Source organism: Egretta garzetta, unplaced genomic scaffold (genome assembly GCF_000687185.1).
Source record: "Egretta garzetta isolate BGI_Z169 unplaced genomic scaffold, ASM68718v1 scaffold561, whole genome shotgun sequence".
Taxonomy (NCBI): domain Eukaryota; kingdom Metazoa; phylum Chordata; class Aves; order Pelecaniformes; family Ardeidae; genus Egretta; species Egretta garzetta.
Genome location: NW_009258760.1, coordinates 292,429 through 310,056, shown reverse-complemented (window position 1 = coordinate 310,056; position 17,628 = coordinate 292,429). Strand labels below are relative to the sequence as shown.

The 17,628-nt window shown below is 38.9% G+C and overlaps 1 protein-coding gene across 2 annotated transcripts; it reads right to left on the bottom strand.

Annotated features, from left to right (window-relative positions):
* Positions 1-503: 503 nt before the first annotated feature.
* LOC104135635 (solute carrier family 4 member 1 adaptor protein) lies at positions 504-16,912 on the bottom strand. Of its 2 annotated transcripts, XM_035889020.1 has the most exons (14): positions 16,725-16,912; positions 15,872-15,994; positions 14,987-15,047; positions 13,955-14,094; positions 13,658-13,818; positions 12,871-12,940; positions 8,980-9,169; positions 8,019-8,130; positions 7,191-7,425; positions 6,363-6,437; positions 5,218-5,288; positions 2,948-3,020; positions 1,619-1,685; positions 504-1,107 (listed from the first exon to the last, which is right to left on the bottom strand). In XM_035889020.1, the coding sequence occupies exons 1-13, from the start codon at positions 16,813-16,815 to the stop codon at positions 1,636-1,638; spliced, it is 1,452 nt and encodes a 483-aa protein (XP_035744913.1). In that variant the 5' UTR covers positions 16,816-16,912; the 3' UTR covers positions 504-1,107; positions 1,619-1,635. The 2 variants fall into 2 exon arrangements, with proteins under 2 accessions (XP_035744913.1, XP_035744914.1); XM_035889021.1 differs by lacking the exon at positions 504-1,107 and having other exon boundaries at positions 1,158-1,685; positions 5,218-5,285.
* Between the last annotated feature and the right edge of the window lie 716 nt (positions 16,913-17,628).

Genomic DNA, 17,628 nt, shown 5'->3' with positions numbered 1-17,628 from the left:
TGAGCTGACAAGTGATGACCATGTTACCGAGTTAGGGTCTTCAGGTCCCAAATCTTACCACTACTTGCAGCACCACTTAAAAGTTCAAGTGCAACAAACAGAAAAGATCCATTTTTCTCTGAGAGCCCAGGGAAGCTGGGCAGGGATAGGCAGGCCTGGCAGTGCCCCCAGGGCCCTGGCAGCCCCTTGGTGGCCTCCTTGGAGGGGTTGGTGGGAGGCATGAACCTGCCCTTTGTTTTGTTTAATTACTCCCATTCACATTTAAACATCCATTAGTCCTTTCATTACCTCTTATTAAAGAGTGTTTATCCAATTTATACCCACGCTTTTATGGACATACATTTAAATTATAATTTTTTAATATATATAGCATATACACACTGAATAGGCACATATATAAATACATATAGGAAGTGGATCCACAAATAAATAACTCAAATATTTATAAATATTTGTATCCTCCTTCATATATATATATTCATATATGAGACAGAAAACCCTATGTTGTTATACTTGACCACTTCCTGGTCCAAAGGGAACAGGCAGCCAATCAGAGGGTGTTCTGAGATCACATGAGTAGGACAGTCTCAGAAGTCAACCTTAAGCAGCCAATCACAGGGCAGTATGGGAAGAGGTGGGGCCTAGCCTCATGCTGGGAGGAGCCTGCCATTGCTGAAGCAGAAAGAGGCTTCCTGCACTGCTGTACCCTGGGGTATGGGGAAGAGAGCTAGGTCTTTCCAATAAAGATCCTTCCTCTTTTTATAAAGATGTCTGTTCGCTCTTTGAACCTCACTTTATTTGTAGCTCTAACAACCTTTGACGGCGAAGAATTTCATAGCCTAACTATACATTCAAAACTATATCCATGATAAATTAAGAGCAGGCATGCCTTAAATTGCATTAAGATGGCGCTTTGCTCTTCTGTTGTGACAGGAAAAGAACAGGCTTCATTACAAGCTTTTCCAGGATATGCTTCCATTGTTTCTTCTGTTGCCCTCTGATTCAAGATAAGCAGTGCCAGCCTCTTCAGTTCTTTGGCGTTTCTACACCTCTATAACAGTGTATGCTCACCATTGCCAGTCCACTCCATACCAAGTATTCCAGCAACTGCACGAGGGAGAAGTGAAAACAGTTTTCTTTTCAAAATAGAAGGATTTTTTCCATTGAAAAAAAAAACCACCACACCCACCCTCAAGTTTTAGGTTGCATTTACCATGGCAGTATTTTCAAACAGCAGCCACAGAAGCAAACCAGTAGTGCTTCTCATTTTAATTGCATAAAACCAACATGAATAAATTTTATCAAGCCTGTATGGATACAGAGGTGTATTTTTTTAAAAATATTTTTTGTATATGCTTATTTACAAAAGGAAAAATGAGACTACAATTTCAAGCCAAATAAAAAGGACAAGGCTAAAAGTGGAAGAAGACGCAAAACGTGTGGGCTTTTACTTTTAAAAAAGTATCTGGAAGACAAACAGAGGACACACAAGGAAAACTAACAGCCAGAGTGGCTGCTTAAATTTGAAACAGCATCAGAAAAAACAACTCTCTTATCCCTCACTTAATGTGTGGTGAAAGAGTCCAAAGTAGAGCAGTACTTCAAACCTCAGACATACTCTGGGGAGCTTGAAGCTTAGTAGCCATATTTTTCATTAAGATGTGTCTTGCCATCACCACTTTGACCTAATGGACAGAAGAACAGTTGCATTATTTTCCCCCCTCATCCAAGATAAACATGTATCCAAGTATGAAACAGTATCTAGGCAGCACCAGTCAGATAAGCGCGGAGAGGATAAAAAATCAGACTGGATATTACAATTCAAATAGTCTTTTGATTTATACTTTTAATTCCTCTTAACCTTACTAATAGCGTCAAGATTACATCATATATTCCTGGTGGCTTGTTGGTTTTTTGGTTTTGTTTTGTTTTTTGTTGGGGTTTTGGTGGTTTTTTGTTTTTTGGTTTTTTTTTGGTGTATGCCAGCATAGAAGATAAGTCTGATTATTAGCAGGCAGAGACAGAAAAAGGAGCTCCCTCTTATGGACACAGCTCACTTGGCTATCCCAGATCAGACCTCTCAGTTACTGAATAGGGTATTTTCTTCTGGTGGATTCATATGCCAGAGAAGTGCAGTCTTTTCATTGAAGGATGATTTACCAGATTATAGTTTTCTTCAGTGAAATTTGTTCTCCTTTTTCTTATTCCCTTTGGAGCATACCTATATTATAAGCCTGCAACAGCCTTATAAAAATTATAGTAATAAATCTACCAAATGAGAGCTAAGCTTTGAACTTACTATGAAAACTTCAATGCATGAAAATGAAGTTTTACATTTTAAAGAAACTGAAAATTCATTACACTGTTTAAGAATAACCTCATTTAGCTAAAAACACTCTGCAACTAAAGTAAAAAAATTTGTTCAACTTTAACGTATATTGGATGCGTGCCTCGATTATTCAGTGCCTTCACCAAAGCGCTACCAAGATTTCTCTCCAAAATACATGACCCAAAGTTTGTATCCCAATGATTTTTACAAAAACCTGCGAAGATTTCCAGATTTCACAGACTTCTATGAAAACTGAGAAATACTAAGACTGCTGGAGCATTTATCCCTAGTGAAGGTTTGAGCTTGTCTTTCAACTAGATCATCATATCCCTATGTGTGAATGGAGTTAGCTCTCTCAGGTGTTACAAAACCGAAAAACAAATATCAGGTGTATCTGCCCCCTGAGATGAAGCTACTACAGATATGGTCTGCATTTCACGGCAAGACTTGCATGGCCATACAACAAATATGGGGCACAACATGCCAGAAAACATCAGGTTCTGGGTGAAGTATTCCTGAATTACTTTTTTTCCTCAAGAAGTTACAAGGACACCCTGACAACTTATTAGGTAGATTCCTGAGTTATAGGACAAAAAATGCTAAGGAAGCAGTTCATACCCGCAGGAGGAATCCATATGCAGTAGTCTGGGTCATCATCTGGGTACTGTGAGGAAAAAAAAGGTTGTTGGACCTGCAAAAGGAGAAATAATTTTTAAGGTGGTGCACCCCTCCAGCAATGTGTCACAGCCACTAAATCTCAAATTAATTTAGAGACAAATGCTGAAAGGCGAGTTATTTCAGGGATGAACAGCAATACAGAGGAAAGAAGAAATATCAAACCCTCAAATAGATCCAGTTTATCCTCAGTAGAGTCACAGAATAACAGAAATGCTGGTTAGATGGGACCTCTAGAGCTCATCCAGTCCAATCTCCCCCTCAGAACAGAACCATTGCCAACTTTTCTCTTCTGGACAGTTTAACCTTGTCATCCCAATGTTTGATAGTGCCATTCGACACAGAATTTCTTTATACAGGGAAAAGTTTTAAAGTAGGATTTTCAAGAATTGCTTTACTGATGCACAGTCCTACTGAAAACGTTGGGTTTAAGGTGACTTTCAGACTAGAGTATATAAAAGTTTAGCTGTTATATAAGAATAACTTAGCTTTTCAGGTCTCACTGGCATCACTGAAATTTTTAAAGCAAACCAAACCAGGTCATTTGCAATTCAAATGTTGACACAGCAATGTCTTCTTGTCCCTAAATTTTTAAGTTTTGCCCTATCAGCATAATTTTCTCAACAAATTTTGTTTTCAACAACTGCAGGTAGCCATCAAAAGAAATTCATGCAACTGTAGAGTGCAAGACTTAAGAGCTCGATAGTCTCAACTGAGCTCAACTGATGTAGCCAAGTTACTCAGCACTGATTTGCATTACTCTCTAGTGTCATGACACAGTCTCAAGTTATGCAGTTGAAGCAATTTTTCATTCCCTCAAAAACTTTCCTTCCCCAAATTAACCTCTAAAAGTTCTTTTGGAAGACTAATGTTTTCCAAAACATTAGACTGCAGGGTTGAACAGTTTTTAAATATGGCTTGTGAACAGTCACTTTAAAATTGTTTTTCCAGTTTTACATGATTCAAAGTTATTCCTCAAATATTAGAAGAGAAAAAAAAAAAGCTGACTTCTGGTTGATATTTTCCATGCAAGATCTCAGCCCAAAGGCACAGACAGCATGTGGAAAAAGTGATTTGTGATGGGAGAGAGAATACAGCTAAGCCATCTGGCATTTGGAGAATGCTCAGTGTTAGTGTGAGCGCTGGGCTGATGAGAGGTGCTGACTTGACTGCCTCAGCATGAGAAGCTGCCTTGTTCTCCCATATTCAAAGAAGTGGTATAACTTGGGCTTTAACAGTATAAATTTACTCTTGGTTTCTTTACCAACATGCTTTATAGGCCAGCAACAAAGGACAATTCTAAAGGCTATGCCTACCCAATCCTCGGGTCCTTAGCCAGGACTAACAAGGCAACAGTTAGCACACACAGCCTGCAGGGAGTTATGTTTCTTTAAGTAAGCGGTGCAGGGCTAAAATTAGATGGCCACCACAAAGAAATTGTCATAACTGTCAGAACTCGCGGCCCACCAAGTGCAGTAATTTTCTCTGATGGCAGTCAGCAGAAGGGTGGGATGCACCCTAAAGGGAAGAACCTCACAATAATCATTAGGCTAAGAGCACGCTGTCAGAGAATTTCCTTCCCAGCTCCATGAAGGCAACAATTGCCTGCATCCCAAAACATACAAGGCTCATACGCTTTACATTTTAATACAAAATCTTATGCGCAAGAAGAACATTATCCAGTACGTCCACTCAAATTTCGTAATAATTTGGTTGCAAAAGACAATAATCTCTTAGACTCATCTCTTTCCACATCCTACAGAGGAGTATGAGGTTTGACAATGGCAGCACAGACTAGCTACAACTTTAGTACAGCACGTTCTGTGGCTTCCCAAGCTACTCTTTAAGGCAAGTTTTGCAATGCCATTCCAAAGCTCAGAGAGCACTTGCGTTCTGCAACACTTGTGATACAGAAAAAGCAATTAGCAGAGGCTAACTGCCAAGTGAAAAGGTAGAAAAAAAAAATTGTCATTGAATTGAGAGTCTCTATCATGCTTGAAATGCTGCGCTTCACCCTTTTCGCTGAAGACTCCAAAAAAAAAAATCTGTTTCCACTGGCAGCGTGTGGTTTTACATTTGGGTCTTAGTCAGCAGAAAAGCACTACTATCACCAAGTCATACATAATCAAATTGTTACTATTTCACTAAAAAAGAGCCTACTAAATGATTTCCTGAAACTCTTAAGCTGGAGGAATCATAGTGTCATAACTGACCTTGCTTGAGCTATTGATTTTCTTAACTTTCTCAGATGTCTTTTCAGGTTCCTTATGTACTTCCTCAGCTGCTGGGAAGAAAGAAGATTTTTTTTTTTTAATGACACATCATAAATGACCAATTCTATCAGAAACAAGCTTATAGGAAGTTCACATAAAAATGGATATATCCAAAAGGAAACCCAAGACAGCTCACTGCAACAGACCTCATACTTAAGACTGCTGAACGTCTTTTTGTTTTTCATAGATGTATTAACTTACGTTTAATACACTGTCAGTCACCTACCTGAATGCAGTTTAGTAAGGTCCTCTTATTTGGGATTCTGTAACACCCTTTAGTTAATGGCAGATGTTTATTTTCTAAAAGATATTCTCTGTCTGTAATCACTGCAGTGACTGATTTAGAAGGAAACTAGGAAATGTGCAGGACCAAAATGCTTTTTTTTTAAAAAAAAAAGAAAAACCAAACAACTCTACAGTAACATAGGTGAGAGGAATACAGAAGAGGCGGAAGTATGCCTTGGTTTTCTGCCACTTAATCTGTGAAATATTGAGACTCTTGTGGCTTAAGTCCATAGGTGAGATGATGAGGACAGAATGACATTCTTAACAGTCTGAGTTATGAAAAACAGAAAATTCATATAGATGTCCTCCATGTTCAGTACACCAGTCTTCATTTTGAGGACCTCATTTTTTTTTTGTGTACATGTAGAGGGGTCATCTGGGTCATTAACAGATTATTAGCTAACGTCATGAAGTATTTGTCACTTTATAAAAGACAGTTCTGTCTTTCTGTAGTGTTAAGAGCTACTGCAAGAGCATAGGGAAGTGAAAAAAGCACTATGCTTATGCTCCTAAATTAAAATATTTTTTCTTCTCTTCTCATGCTATTTTTATAAAAGAAAGGATCTCAAAGCAGTTAATGACTATAAAAAGCAAGAACTACTGAAACATAGTTGAAGTGACCTCCCTTCACCATGCACTTACTATTTCCCAAGCAAAATATAATCCTTTGTTTCAATTCTAGATTCTTTAGGCTCTAGATTAGGCTTAGTTTCCTTCTACTGACAGAATACAGTAAGTCCTTTAAACAGTTTCTAAACCCACATGCTAGTGTACAATACAGTCTAAATTGTACTGCTCACCTTGAGATTTCTCTTGTGAGGGTCCCATCTGAGATTTACTCCTTAGTATCTTTGGCTCAGGCAGAAAACGAGCCCCTGTAAAAGCAAAAAGAAAAAGCTAGGTGAGCACTCCAGAGTAACTCTAGTTAGAGCTAGCTACTTTATCTCAGGAAGAACTCTTCTCTCAAAAGTCCTCCAAATTATTTCAACCACCAAGTCCACTGCAATACAATATTACAGAAAAACTTGTGACCAGTTAAAACATACTTTTCAAGAGCAGTCTGTCCAGCATTAAGACAAAAGCTTAGAATTAGGTTTCTGTCATCAAACACACAATTTACTGAGAAATGGCATTACTAAGTTTTCAAATGCATCAAGCTGACATAGAAAAGGAGGGATTGAAGATAAACCACATTATTACAAGGAAGTTGCTTCTCCATTACTACTTTTGAAATTATTTTTCCTCCTCACAAACAGATCTGAAGCTTCACAGACATTTGTTTTCTTATTAAGTCACTCTCCCTGCCAACAACACATTGTAGTTGTTTTCATATGGACACTCAATCTAATGAAAGCAGGGCTTATCAAAATAGGACCTTTCTTGAGTCCAAGAGATTTCTTCCATTTCACCAAAAGAATGAAAAATGGACTGCCAAGCAGAGTTTCAGCCAGAACCACGGGAAACTCAACTGTTGGAGCACAGACTGGACTCGTGGCAAAAAAAATATATGGAAAAGAAATCTGCTGGAGAACCTGTGACTCAAATCTTAGGAGATTCACACAGCTCTGAGAAATTTAGCAGTAACAGACTCAGCTCCATTGCTGGAAAAATCAAAGCCAACGGTTTACCATCCTGAAGGGATTCTAGATTCTTGTTATTGCAAGGAGACTCATCCGGACCATTAGTTTCTTTCCTTGTTTCTTCCTCTGTTGTCATTTTCATTTCCAGGTTTGATGCTTTGCTGTTTACTGCATCTACTTCTTGCTCCTCCTCAGTTTCTTCTTCTTCCTCCTCCTCCTCCGGTCCATCATCTTTCATTTTTAACAAGCTTTCAGGGACATCTGGACGCTTAACAGGCAACTTCTGCAGGAGAAAGACTTGTGCATCAGTGCTAAGATAAACGGAGGTAGATCTCACAGATATTCATTACAGGAGAAAGCACACATATTATTGTCACAGCAACAGCTGGTAAGGAAATGCTCTCAGGATGAAGAACAGTTAGGTTTTAAGGAAAAGTTACTGGTAGAGATGGAAGACGGAAAAAAAAGTGTCCAGTCCACAGACAAGGAGTGCAATCTTTTTGTAAGAGGGACACTGGAAACTGAATCAATATTGGATATGATCTTAGCTATAGGATCAAGAAAAACAAAAGAAAGTAAAGGACCAGCTGCTGAGGTACAGCAGTGGTTCAGCCTGATGTCCCCAGACTGCCTCTACTTGATCCGCTGCTTTTTGACTGCAGCTGTGCCTAGGAGACTGGCTGCACAAGGGCACAGAATGGCAACTGCTGGCAAAAAACATCCAACAGCCACTGCTCGCTGCCCCGTGCACCTCCCACTGCAGCGGGCTTGTGCCTCCATGCTGTTTCCATGCACGTGAGAAGACACGGTTGCCACAGCCTGAGAAGGTGCCTGAGAAATAGCCTCTAACTGGCAACACTTATGAGTCCAACTTACCCCCAGGCTTCCAGTTTTCAGCTTGAATTTGCTCCCCCCTTTCATTGCACCAAAGAGAGGCAGGGTAATCTTTTTAGGCTTGCTCTCTGCTTCCAGACTGTAACTCCCACTCCTAATAAAAATTAGATACAAAGGAAAGCAGTGTACAAAGTATCAGATGAGTCTTATATTTGCAAATGCAAAAAGAACCTGCAAATTAGAAGTGGAGATATAAACCCCCTTTATTTCTCTCTCATGTGCAGCATCCAAGGAGGAAGCTGCAGGAGATGACTCCTCCATCCTACATACATGCTGTAGGATTCAGACACTTGCCATAACAGGAAGCAATAAATAAATAAATAATAATAATAAAAAAATCTGTATCACAAAGACTCCCTCAAATTCAATTGCACACACACGCTTACATATGTATAGAATATATATGTATACATAAAAACATACTCGTAAGCCAAACCTCAATTGAATTAAATTAAGTAATTAAACCTCTAATCAATCTGCCACCAGCAAATGATGAACCTAGCACATGCCCCGTTGAATTGCAGTAGCGCTGCTAGGCAGTAGCTGAACAGTCACTACACTTAACATCCAGGTACATTTCACAGAGTGCAAATGGGTTTCATGTTGTACATAACACCTGTAAAATTCTTCAGTTCCTTTTGGAAGCAGGTTGGGGGAAAAAACAAACAAACAAACAGAAGCTGACACCATGCTTCCCATCCCTTCCCTCTCTCATCCCCCCAGTGTGGGCTTATCTTACTCCAGCATTGTGGTGCATCTGCCTCAACCATAGATTCTGCAACAGCCAAAAGGCACAGCGACTCTTTAAGGAGATGAGCCAGAAAGTTTGGAAGGCCGTCCTGCTTTTGCATTTGGAAAGCTCTCTGTTTACTAGGCTTGCACAACAGCCCAAGGATAACAACGATAGTAAAAGTAATTGTTTTACACTTTAGTCAAGACTTACTGGGGCTTCAGCTCAGGCAGTTCTGCAGGCTTGACAAGCTTTATTAACCCTTTCAGTCTCTGTTGCTCTTTCTTCAGTTCAAACGTCCGCAAGTGAAGCTTCTTTCGTGCCACACTGTCTAAGGTGCATCCTGATTTTATTTCAGTCATGAATTCATCCAACGAATCTTGAGCTGCTGGCTGGGACTGGACTAGGCAAGATAAAGGGAAAATACATATTGTTACAGGTGAGGAGATGAGAGCTGTACTCATCAAGCCCTACCTTTACAGAGTAAGGTATATAGGAACAGCTATCCTCTCTGCAAGTTTCTGTTGAATGGCGAAATAATGGAGGTTGTTAGTCTGGGAAAGATGAAAGCATTTCTCCTAACAAAAGCCTGACAGTAAACCTTAATCCACTTACATAACAAAGCCTCTCTGAAAATTGAATCTTTCTTTACCAGTAAGTGTCTCTATTTTCATCTCACTTTGAGATCTGCTGTCCCTGAAGAAGTGGCTTACAGGTTCTTTTTGTAGTCACAGGCTAAAATAAACACAGCTACAAAGAATACCACACCACTGCATGGGGAATCCCATTCTGGCTTTGCTGGAATGTTTATGTAATAACATTTGCAAAGCTCAGAATGAATCAACACACGATGCTGCCTCCTACCCCTGGATGACTAAGTGCATACAAGAATAGTTTCATATGTTAGGGCAATCACAAAATTTACCTTTGTTTTGATTGGATTTTCTAACAAGAAAACACTGCTCTGTACTTGAAAAAAAGAGTAGCAACAGTCTTTCTACTCCACCTGATTTTGAATATTAATAATGCTATGCATATTTGACTAATTAAAATAAAACTCAGGAGGAAAAACTAAAGCTCTAATGACTAAGAAAAATAAATACAGAATTTTAACACATGGATTTCAAATAACCAAACACCACAAAAAAAAAAACCAAAACCAAACCCAACCACCCCACCCAGGAAACCTCCTTTCTTGGGCTTGAACAATGCTTCAGAAGTTTTTATATGGTGTTCAAAAATAACTTGGAGACAAAGAAAAAAATTGTTGCTAGAATTTTTGACAAGCCTTCTGACCAGCAGTCTTCTGCCTTTAATATTATATGAAAAGTGGCAAATCTGACAATTTGCTGCATTGTAAGCATTTACGTATATGCACACAAGCATAGCAACCAATGAGTTATTCTCAGTTCAGCTTGAACTAAGTAGCACTTGAAATTTTAAATGTGTACAAATAATATAGTGTAAGTTATTGTTAAGAGTACATATTCAAGCAGTTTTACATGACTTAAATATTTGAGAAAAGTCTAGTAAGACTCATGTTTACAAATTGACTCAATTGAAAAGGATATTTCTGATCTAGAACAAAGCACAGTTTACAATTTGCAAGTATATGAAAGCCAGAAGAGTAACTGTTAAAAGATATACAGAATTAAGAGGCTTCAAAAGATAGGAAACAGTTGTAGCATCCATCTCCACACAAATATAAATGATGACAAAACATGTCATAAAAGAAATTCAGATAGAAATACTGTTCTTTTTCTTCATAACTATTTATATGTACCGAGACAAAAAACATCAATGAAAAGGTATTGTTAACAAACAATCTAAAACTCCTAGCAGGGAGGGGCTGAACAGAATGGTCATTTAATTTAAACATCAAATTTCAAAGATACAGTTTAGTGTATAGTCAGGTATTTCAGAACAATTAAAGGTATAGTTCCACAGCTTTCTTCTTTAGCTGCAGAACAGTGTAAGTGCTTCAGTCAGTAAGTCATCTTCAGTGAGTCAAGATCACCTGTTCATACAAATAGCATTCTCTGCTTGATTCCACCAACAGTGCCTAAGATCAGGTAGTTCAGCTCACAGGGTTACTGTTAGCATTCAGTATCTGTTGCAGCAGTTTTCTACATTACTGCAGTAACATTTGACATTGCTAGGAGGTGAATCAATCATGGCTATTATACTTTACATTCCAGTGAAAAAAAGCTATTTACTGCACCATCAACTTATTGATAATTTTCCTCTGAACAGACAACCAAAGATGAGACTCAAGAGCTCTATGTATTTGATTTTCATTCAGCTGCATCAGTGAATGAGAGAGACCAAGTCAGTCCATCAGTAATTAGTTCTGAAGAACTCCAGAGAACAATTTGTGAACTTCTACTGTGATTTTTTAGACAACCACTTAATTTCTCCAAGTGCTTGGTAAGAGGTGTTGCAATTTAGCCTGTCATTCACCCATTGATCTCTCTATAGTCTTGCCCCTAGGCTACAAATAATCATTTAGAGCAAGAAAAAGTATGTTAAGGTTTCAGACTGTATGTAATGCAGCAGCTTTGCCAGACAGCTCATGCCAGTGGTAAGAATCACCCATGATCCATACTCATGCTCCTGGCTTACACGTGTACTCAACATCTGTGTTTAACCTGAAGCATCCAAAGAAATAAGAAAAAACACAAGTATCTAGAACACACACACACAAAGTAACTGATGCTGTGATATTTGCTATGTTTTATCCTGGCCTAGATCGAGGAAATTCCCATCCAATACTGAATTACTCTGTATTGCAGTAAGTGCTAAGGCTGCAATTTTTCCAAGGCTCTAAATGAGCTGTGTAACCAGTTACAATTTACCAAACCATGATAACATAAATCAGAATTATACGGTGTTAGTGTAAGTCTATAAATGAACTGATTCTTCCTTCTCCCAGCCTCTAGTACAGTATGCTTAGTCTTGTTGAGAAACAGTATCGGGAGAAACAAAAGCATCATAACATATGAAAGCTTAGAATGACACATCTCAGACAATACAAAGCATTAGCTTCTCTTGCTAGTCAGTCGTTAACTACTTATCAGAACAGTCATGCTGAAAACACACTGAACCGACCCATCAGTTAGAATGCTCAGTGGAAGAGTACTGTTTTCTGAAGAGTGATCTGGTATAATCAATCACCAACAAAAATGTTGATACAAATGAGTTTTGGTGTGGAGCTGAATTACTAGAAAGAAACATACCCGTATAATGCACGATAGATAGCCCAGCTGTCAGGTTGCTGCCAGGCTTCTTGGAAAGAAGCTTTTCAGACAAACGGACATTGCAACCTTTATTAGTATCAACTCTTTCATCTTAAAAAGGTTTTTGTATGAAGAACCAGCCTAAACACATTTCCTTCATGCCTTCCTTTTATTCCACAAGACAACATCAGTAATAGAAAGTAAAATGCAGCTATTTGTATAGTATGCTTTTAAATCTAACTCGCTACCAGATACAATGACCACTTTGGAAAGGCTCTGCCTTTGTACCCAAAGGCGTAATCCTAGAACCTGAATGGCACCCTCATAAGCTAGCAAGTTCACTGGACATATGGGCTAAACATCAACTGCTCTGACTCCACATTTCTCTTTTCCCACCTTTCCTTTTTAAGGTGCATTTACAATGAGAGAAGGGAAATAAAAGATATTGTCTTTTCTGTCAGTTGTTAGCTCTTCCCTTATAAATGGATTTGGAGGGAGCGGGGAAAAAAGCATTCCTCAAATTGGGTCAGTTTCACTCATACAGGCAGATAAACAGTAATAATGCTCACCCTCTTGAGCTCCAGGAGCTTGTACACTCACCTCCTTACCTTTAATTTAGATGTTGCTTGCTTTGTAAAAAGCTGCATTCATTAGCAAGTGACTATACACACAGAGTACATAAACTATTGGATGAAGAGCATAAGTACCCTCTCTCCAGTTAACTCAGTGAACCACAAATCTTCCTACTCCTTTGTAAAAAGTGGACACTAAAAAAAAAGTACTTAAGACAGCAATCCTTAACATACATCTTCATCTCTTTATTGTTCTTTATGGAAAGCACTACAATGAAATAAACTTCTTGCCTTACCTTTCCCTGAAGCCTTCAGCTTCTCTGTTATCTCAGAAAGCTCATTTTCAGCTTCATTTAGCTTTGTGACCTATGAAAGAACAACATGCTTAGAAGATCTTTTTATCTTCTTAAAATCTTCTTTTAAGTGTTACTCAAATATCCTACCAAATTACTTCAATTTTTCTACTTCTGATCTTTGACCAGGGGTTTCTGGGCTGAAAAAATTATACCCTAGACTGTTGCTAAACAACTTCTCAGTCCTTTCACGTACTGTTCAAATAATTATCTTTCTGAAACACAAATACATATAATGCTTCTGCAGAAATGTTATACCACCATTGTGATTCTACAACCCTCCCTATCCCTGCTCCCCTACACCCTATTGTCTGTGTAGGACTTTTAATTGTCATATGCCTACCAGGCCAGGCTGCTTATTCTTTGAAGCAGAATGAGATCCTTCTTTGGGATGTGATGCTTTAAAACTATTTTAAAGGTATCCTGTTCTGGTATTACAGTCACCCACTGCTGTGATCCACCAAGCAGAAGGCAATACTACACAGGCAAAAGCAAAGTAGTATGTTTCCACTAGAATAAAGAAAGCAGTATTTTCAGGTATTTATAGATATTGTCCACAAATAAAAACAAAACCGTTTTATTCTAACTTGGCCAACTGAAAGCTAACTGTCTGAAATTATATCAGCATTCAAGCTCACAGAGAAACATAAGGAAATATTTTTATTTTCCCTCTTAGTAACCATACATGCATGAGAGAATAAGCCTGGCATGCCATTACGATTCTTCTTACCAGGGAGTCATAAGTCTCTGGTTTTTCTTCTATTTTACCAGCTTTTTTCATTCTGTTCAGTCGTTTCTTTTCTACAGCACCAGTTCGATCAAGGAAAGTGTCATCATCACTGTCATAAAAATCCTCATCTTCCCAGTTCTTTGATTTCCTTTTTCGGGATACTGGGAAAGGTAAGGGAGAAGGTGAGAAACAAAAGGATTTGCATACCACTGAGCAATAAAAAAAATTCAAGACAGCAATCTCTAAAAGCCCTAAATTAGGGATTTGAATTATTACAGCATTTGACTAGTTATTCACCTGCTTCTTGCCTCAGTACTCCCCGAGCATCGAGTAGCCTGCAAGCTTCCAGCGCACACTGTATCATTGCTTCCTTCTTCTTTCCTGAATGGAGAACCTCTGCTACCAGCTGCTTCCCTGATGCATCATCTACAGGCAACCTGTTCAGTTTGAAGGATCAGAGAACAGCTCAGACACAAACGGCTTTTAATGGATGCTACTCAGATATTATACTTATCACATTGGCATTGTTCTTTCCATTTCACTCCAGCCTTTTTTGTGGGTTAAATATTTTCACTTTTCATTTCATACAGTACTAATGAAAACACAAGCATGGATTTCCTAAAGCATGCAAGTAAATTTTTATTTCGCTAGTCCAAACAATAATTCTTCCTATATTCATTCCATTGGGAATACAACAAACTAAAAGATTAAATGTCAATCCCTGAATCATTTTAAGCACCAGTATCCTGCATCCATGCAACACCAGTAACAAATATTTTCCATGCTGAAGCAATGGTTTCTTATGTAGTACAATCATTGCAATGCTGCACCTATCCATTTAAGACCCATCCTCTCGACTTAATTTCCACCTCACCCTCTCCTGTCTTATAAGAGAATGATGTTAGCAGCCTCTTGCAGGAACCCATAAAAAACTGCCTTATACCATAAAAGAACTGAAATTGGGTACACAGGAAAATGAATGATTATTTTTTTTTCTCTCGCCCATTAGGAATTGGAAGATAGTTTCCTAGTTTCTTCTCTCGTATTTCAATTTCACATACTCCTCAAAACAAAGGGAACTGAAAGAACCTAGATTCTTCCTTTCCCATTTTTCATCTCTAAGGCAAACCAAATGCTGCTGGACCAGAAATGAGCACAGACACTGAACTAGGCACTGCTCCTTGAACTTCTGTCTCAGTATCAGGGCTTAGGTCTAATTCCAGCTGGCATCCTTGCCAGGTGTGACAAGCCAAGCAGTTCCTTCAGTTTTTATTCATGAATTCAACAAAGTCAGCTTCTATGTACGGAAGTAAATGGAGATAGACATACTTGATCCTGCATAGCCAGCTATTGTGCCCACGATCATCATATTCATATTCTAGCTCTTCTCCTAGAGAGGAAAAGAAAGTTGATGTAGTAACCAAAATTGAAATAAGCAGGAATAATCTTTACAGCAGAGAAGAATGTCATGGTTAAACAAAATGCCTTTGTTACGTATCAAAGGACTGGATTTGCCACCTTTTTTTTTTTCCTCAGTTGATCTTATGCTCATTTGGTTGTTTTTCACAATCAAGGCTTTTTCAGATCAAAAAAAACCTCTAAGCAGCCTGTTCAGGAATATGTAGTTCAAAGAAAAAACAATCTAGCCTCTGTATGCATTAAAGTAAACGACACTGAAGTAACAATGATTTGCAATCTGGATTCACAGGTACTGTTTACCTTGAAGATTAATTTTTCACTTTAGCAAATAACTGTGTCATCTGTAAGTTTTGCTAGCAACCATCGAAAGTTCAGACCAATTCATTATTGCCTTTTGTCTTTTTATACTTTCCAACTCTATCTCACAATCATAGGCATCTCCAAACAGAACGGTCTGGAATTTGACAGGTTTGGATTTTTCAGCGTATATTCAAAGCATGGTTGTGGTTTGAGCATCACTCCAGAGGAATATGAGGTGCTCTCTGCAACTCCCAGTTTAGGGATTAGTAACTAAGCCTCAGATATCCAATAGTGAGCTAAGTTTTAATAATCCCCCCCCCCCCGCCCCAAAAAACTTGACCAAATAAAAAAAACCCCAAACTTACCCACAGTGTAATAGAAAAGTTTAGCTCCCACACCTTAATTCCCAAAGAAAAACATGAGCACAAACATCACACTTTGCTAAATAGCAAAAACCACATTTAATTTAAAAAAAAAAAAGAAAAAAAAAATCACCTTCTCTGTCAAAAAAGCCTTGTAAGGCCTTCCTAGGATCTTTCATATAGAAGGCATCTTGTATATCCTGAAAATCAATAGCAATAGGGTTTTCTTCAACCTCATCCTCCTCAGCATCCTCCCCTAGAAGAAGACATACAAAGTGCAGAACAAATAGTGAAACGTTAGAAAGAAAACACCAGCATATTTCAGCTTTCGTTAGTTTGAAAGAAGTAGCAGCTATAGCATCCTAAAATTATTTCCCTGAACTTGAATATTATTTCTGCATACAGTCAAAAAAAACACCCTGCTGCTTTTTTGCTATTAGTTATTCCATCATCAAATACAGTTTTGCAGATGAATGTCACCGCAGTTTCAGCACTTTCAAGGGTTTATGTGCTTGTACGTTTCCATTCAAAAAAACAACTTATTTTGTACTGGAAAGCTCATTAATTACAATTTATCTCGCTTGATGTGAACTTCTAGATGTGAACTTCCTGTTTAAATGTAAAGACAGCTATACTGCGTAGAAGTCTCAAGCAATTAAATTTCACCTCCCAGGCAAAAGTGCGGACATCATCGCACGTACAAAACACATAGCATCAACCTAAACTCTCAGTTTCATGGCCTTTTATAGGCACTAGCAAATTACTTTCTCCCTTTTAGAAAGAGCTCCAGCGTACTTCTCACCAGATATAAGCTTGCCTTGTCACAGCACTCTTCTTTTTAAATTGAAAAGGATTAATTTGTACTCAAGAACTTCCACTGGACTGGGACACTTGGCATGCAGCTGAAATTTCAGCCCTAGTATTCACTGAAAACTGGCTTAAAGACCTTCCAAGGTGTATCAGCTGATTTATACATCATCACTTACCCATTCCCCACGAGCAGCTCATATCGCTGTTCTGACTCCTCTCAGTTCTTTCCTCTTTTTCATCTTCCTCATCAGAGTCCTCTCCCAACATTGTCTTTTCTAATTTTGCTTGCTGCTGCTTACGCAATGCCTTCAGCTGAGTCACAGTTAGTTCTGACTCAGACTCCTGGTCCTCTTTGGGTCCCTACGACACAAAGAGTAACTTAGCAGAAGTGTTTTTTAAAAGAAAAAATGAAGAATATTTTCATCACGTGTGCAGATTATGCACAGTAACATAAACAAATCATTATAGCACTCTTCAAGAGTGGAATTATTAGACCATTTGTTATGGCTTGTGCACCCAAATATGTTAGTTTTAATGCCCTTTCCAAAGGGGGGGGGGGGGAGAAACAAGCATTATTGTGTACTTGTAGTCAGATCTATCTCAAACGTAACTGTATTTTAAAGGCAGAAAGCAAAACTTTCCATCAGTGCCACACGGGAGAATTTGATGAACGAGCAACTTCTGAAGCGCGTGTTGGGCAAGCCAAGTGCTCTCTAAGCTCCTACTAATAAATGCTCCCCTTGTTCACAAAGAAATATTAGTGCTTTACTTTCCTGATGCACCATACTGTCGGAGAGACCTTCCTGATACATCACACCCTTGGAGAGGAACGCCTTTTGCGCTCATTACACACCGGCCGAAGCAGCCGTGCCCGTTCTCACGTTAAGCCCCCGGCAGAGCTGCCCCGTGCCCAGCGCACCGGGGCGACCCCGGCCCTGCTCTGTCCTTCAGCCCCAAATCTCAGCGCAGAGCCGGCGGCAGATACCTGCGCCTGACTACTTTTCCCCAGTAAAACAGCCGCGGCAGCACTGGGCTGCTGCCAAAGCATCCAAACCACCTCACACCACGGAAAGCAGCTTC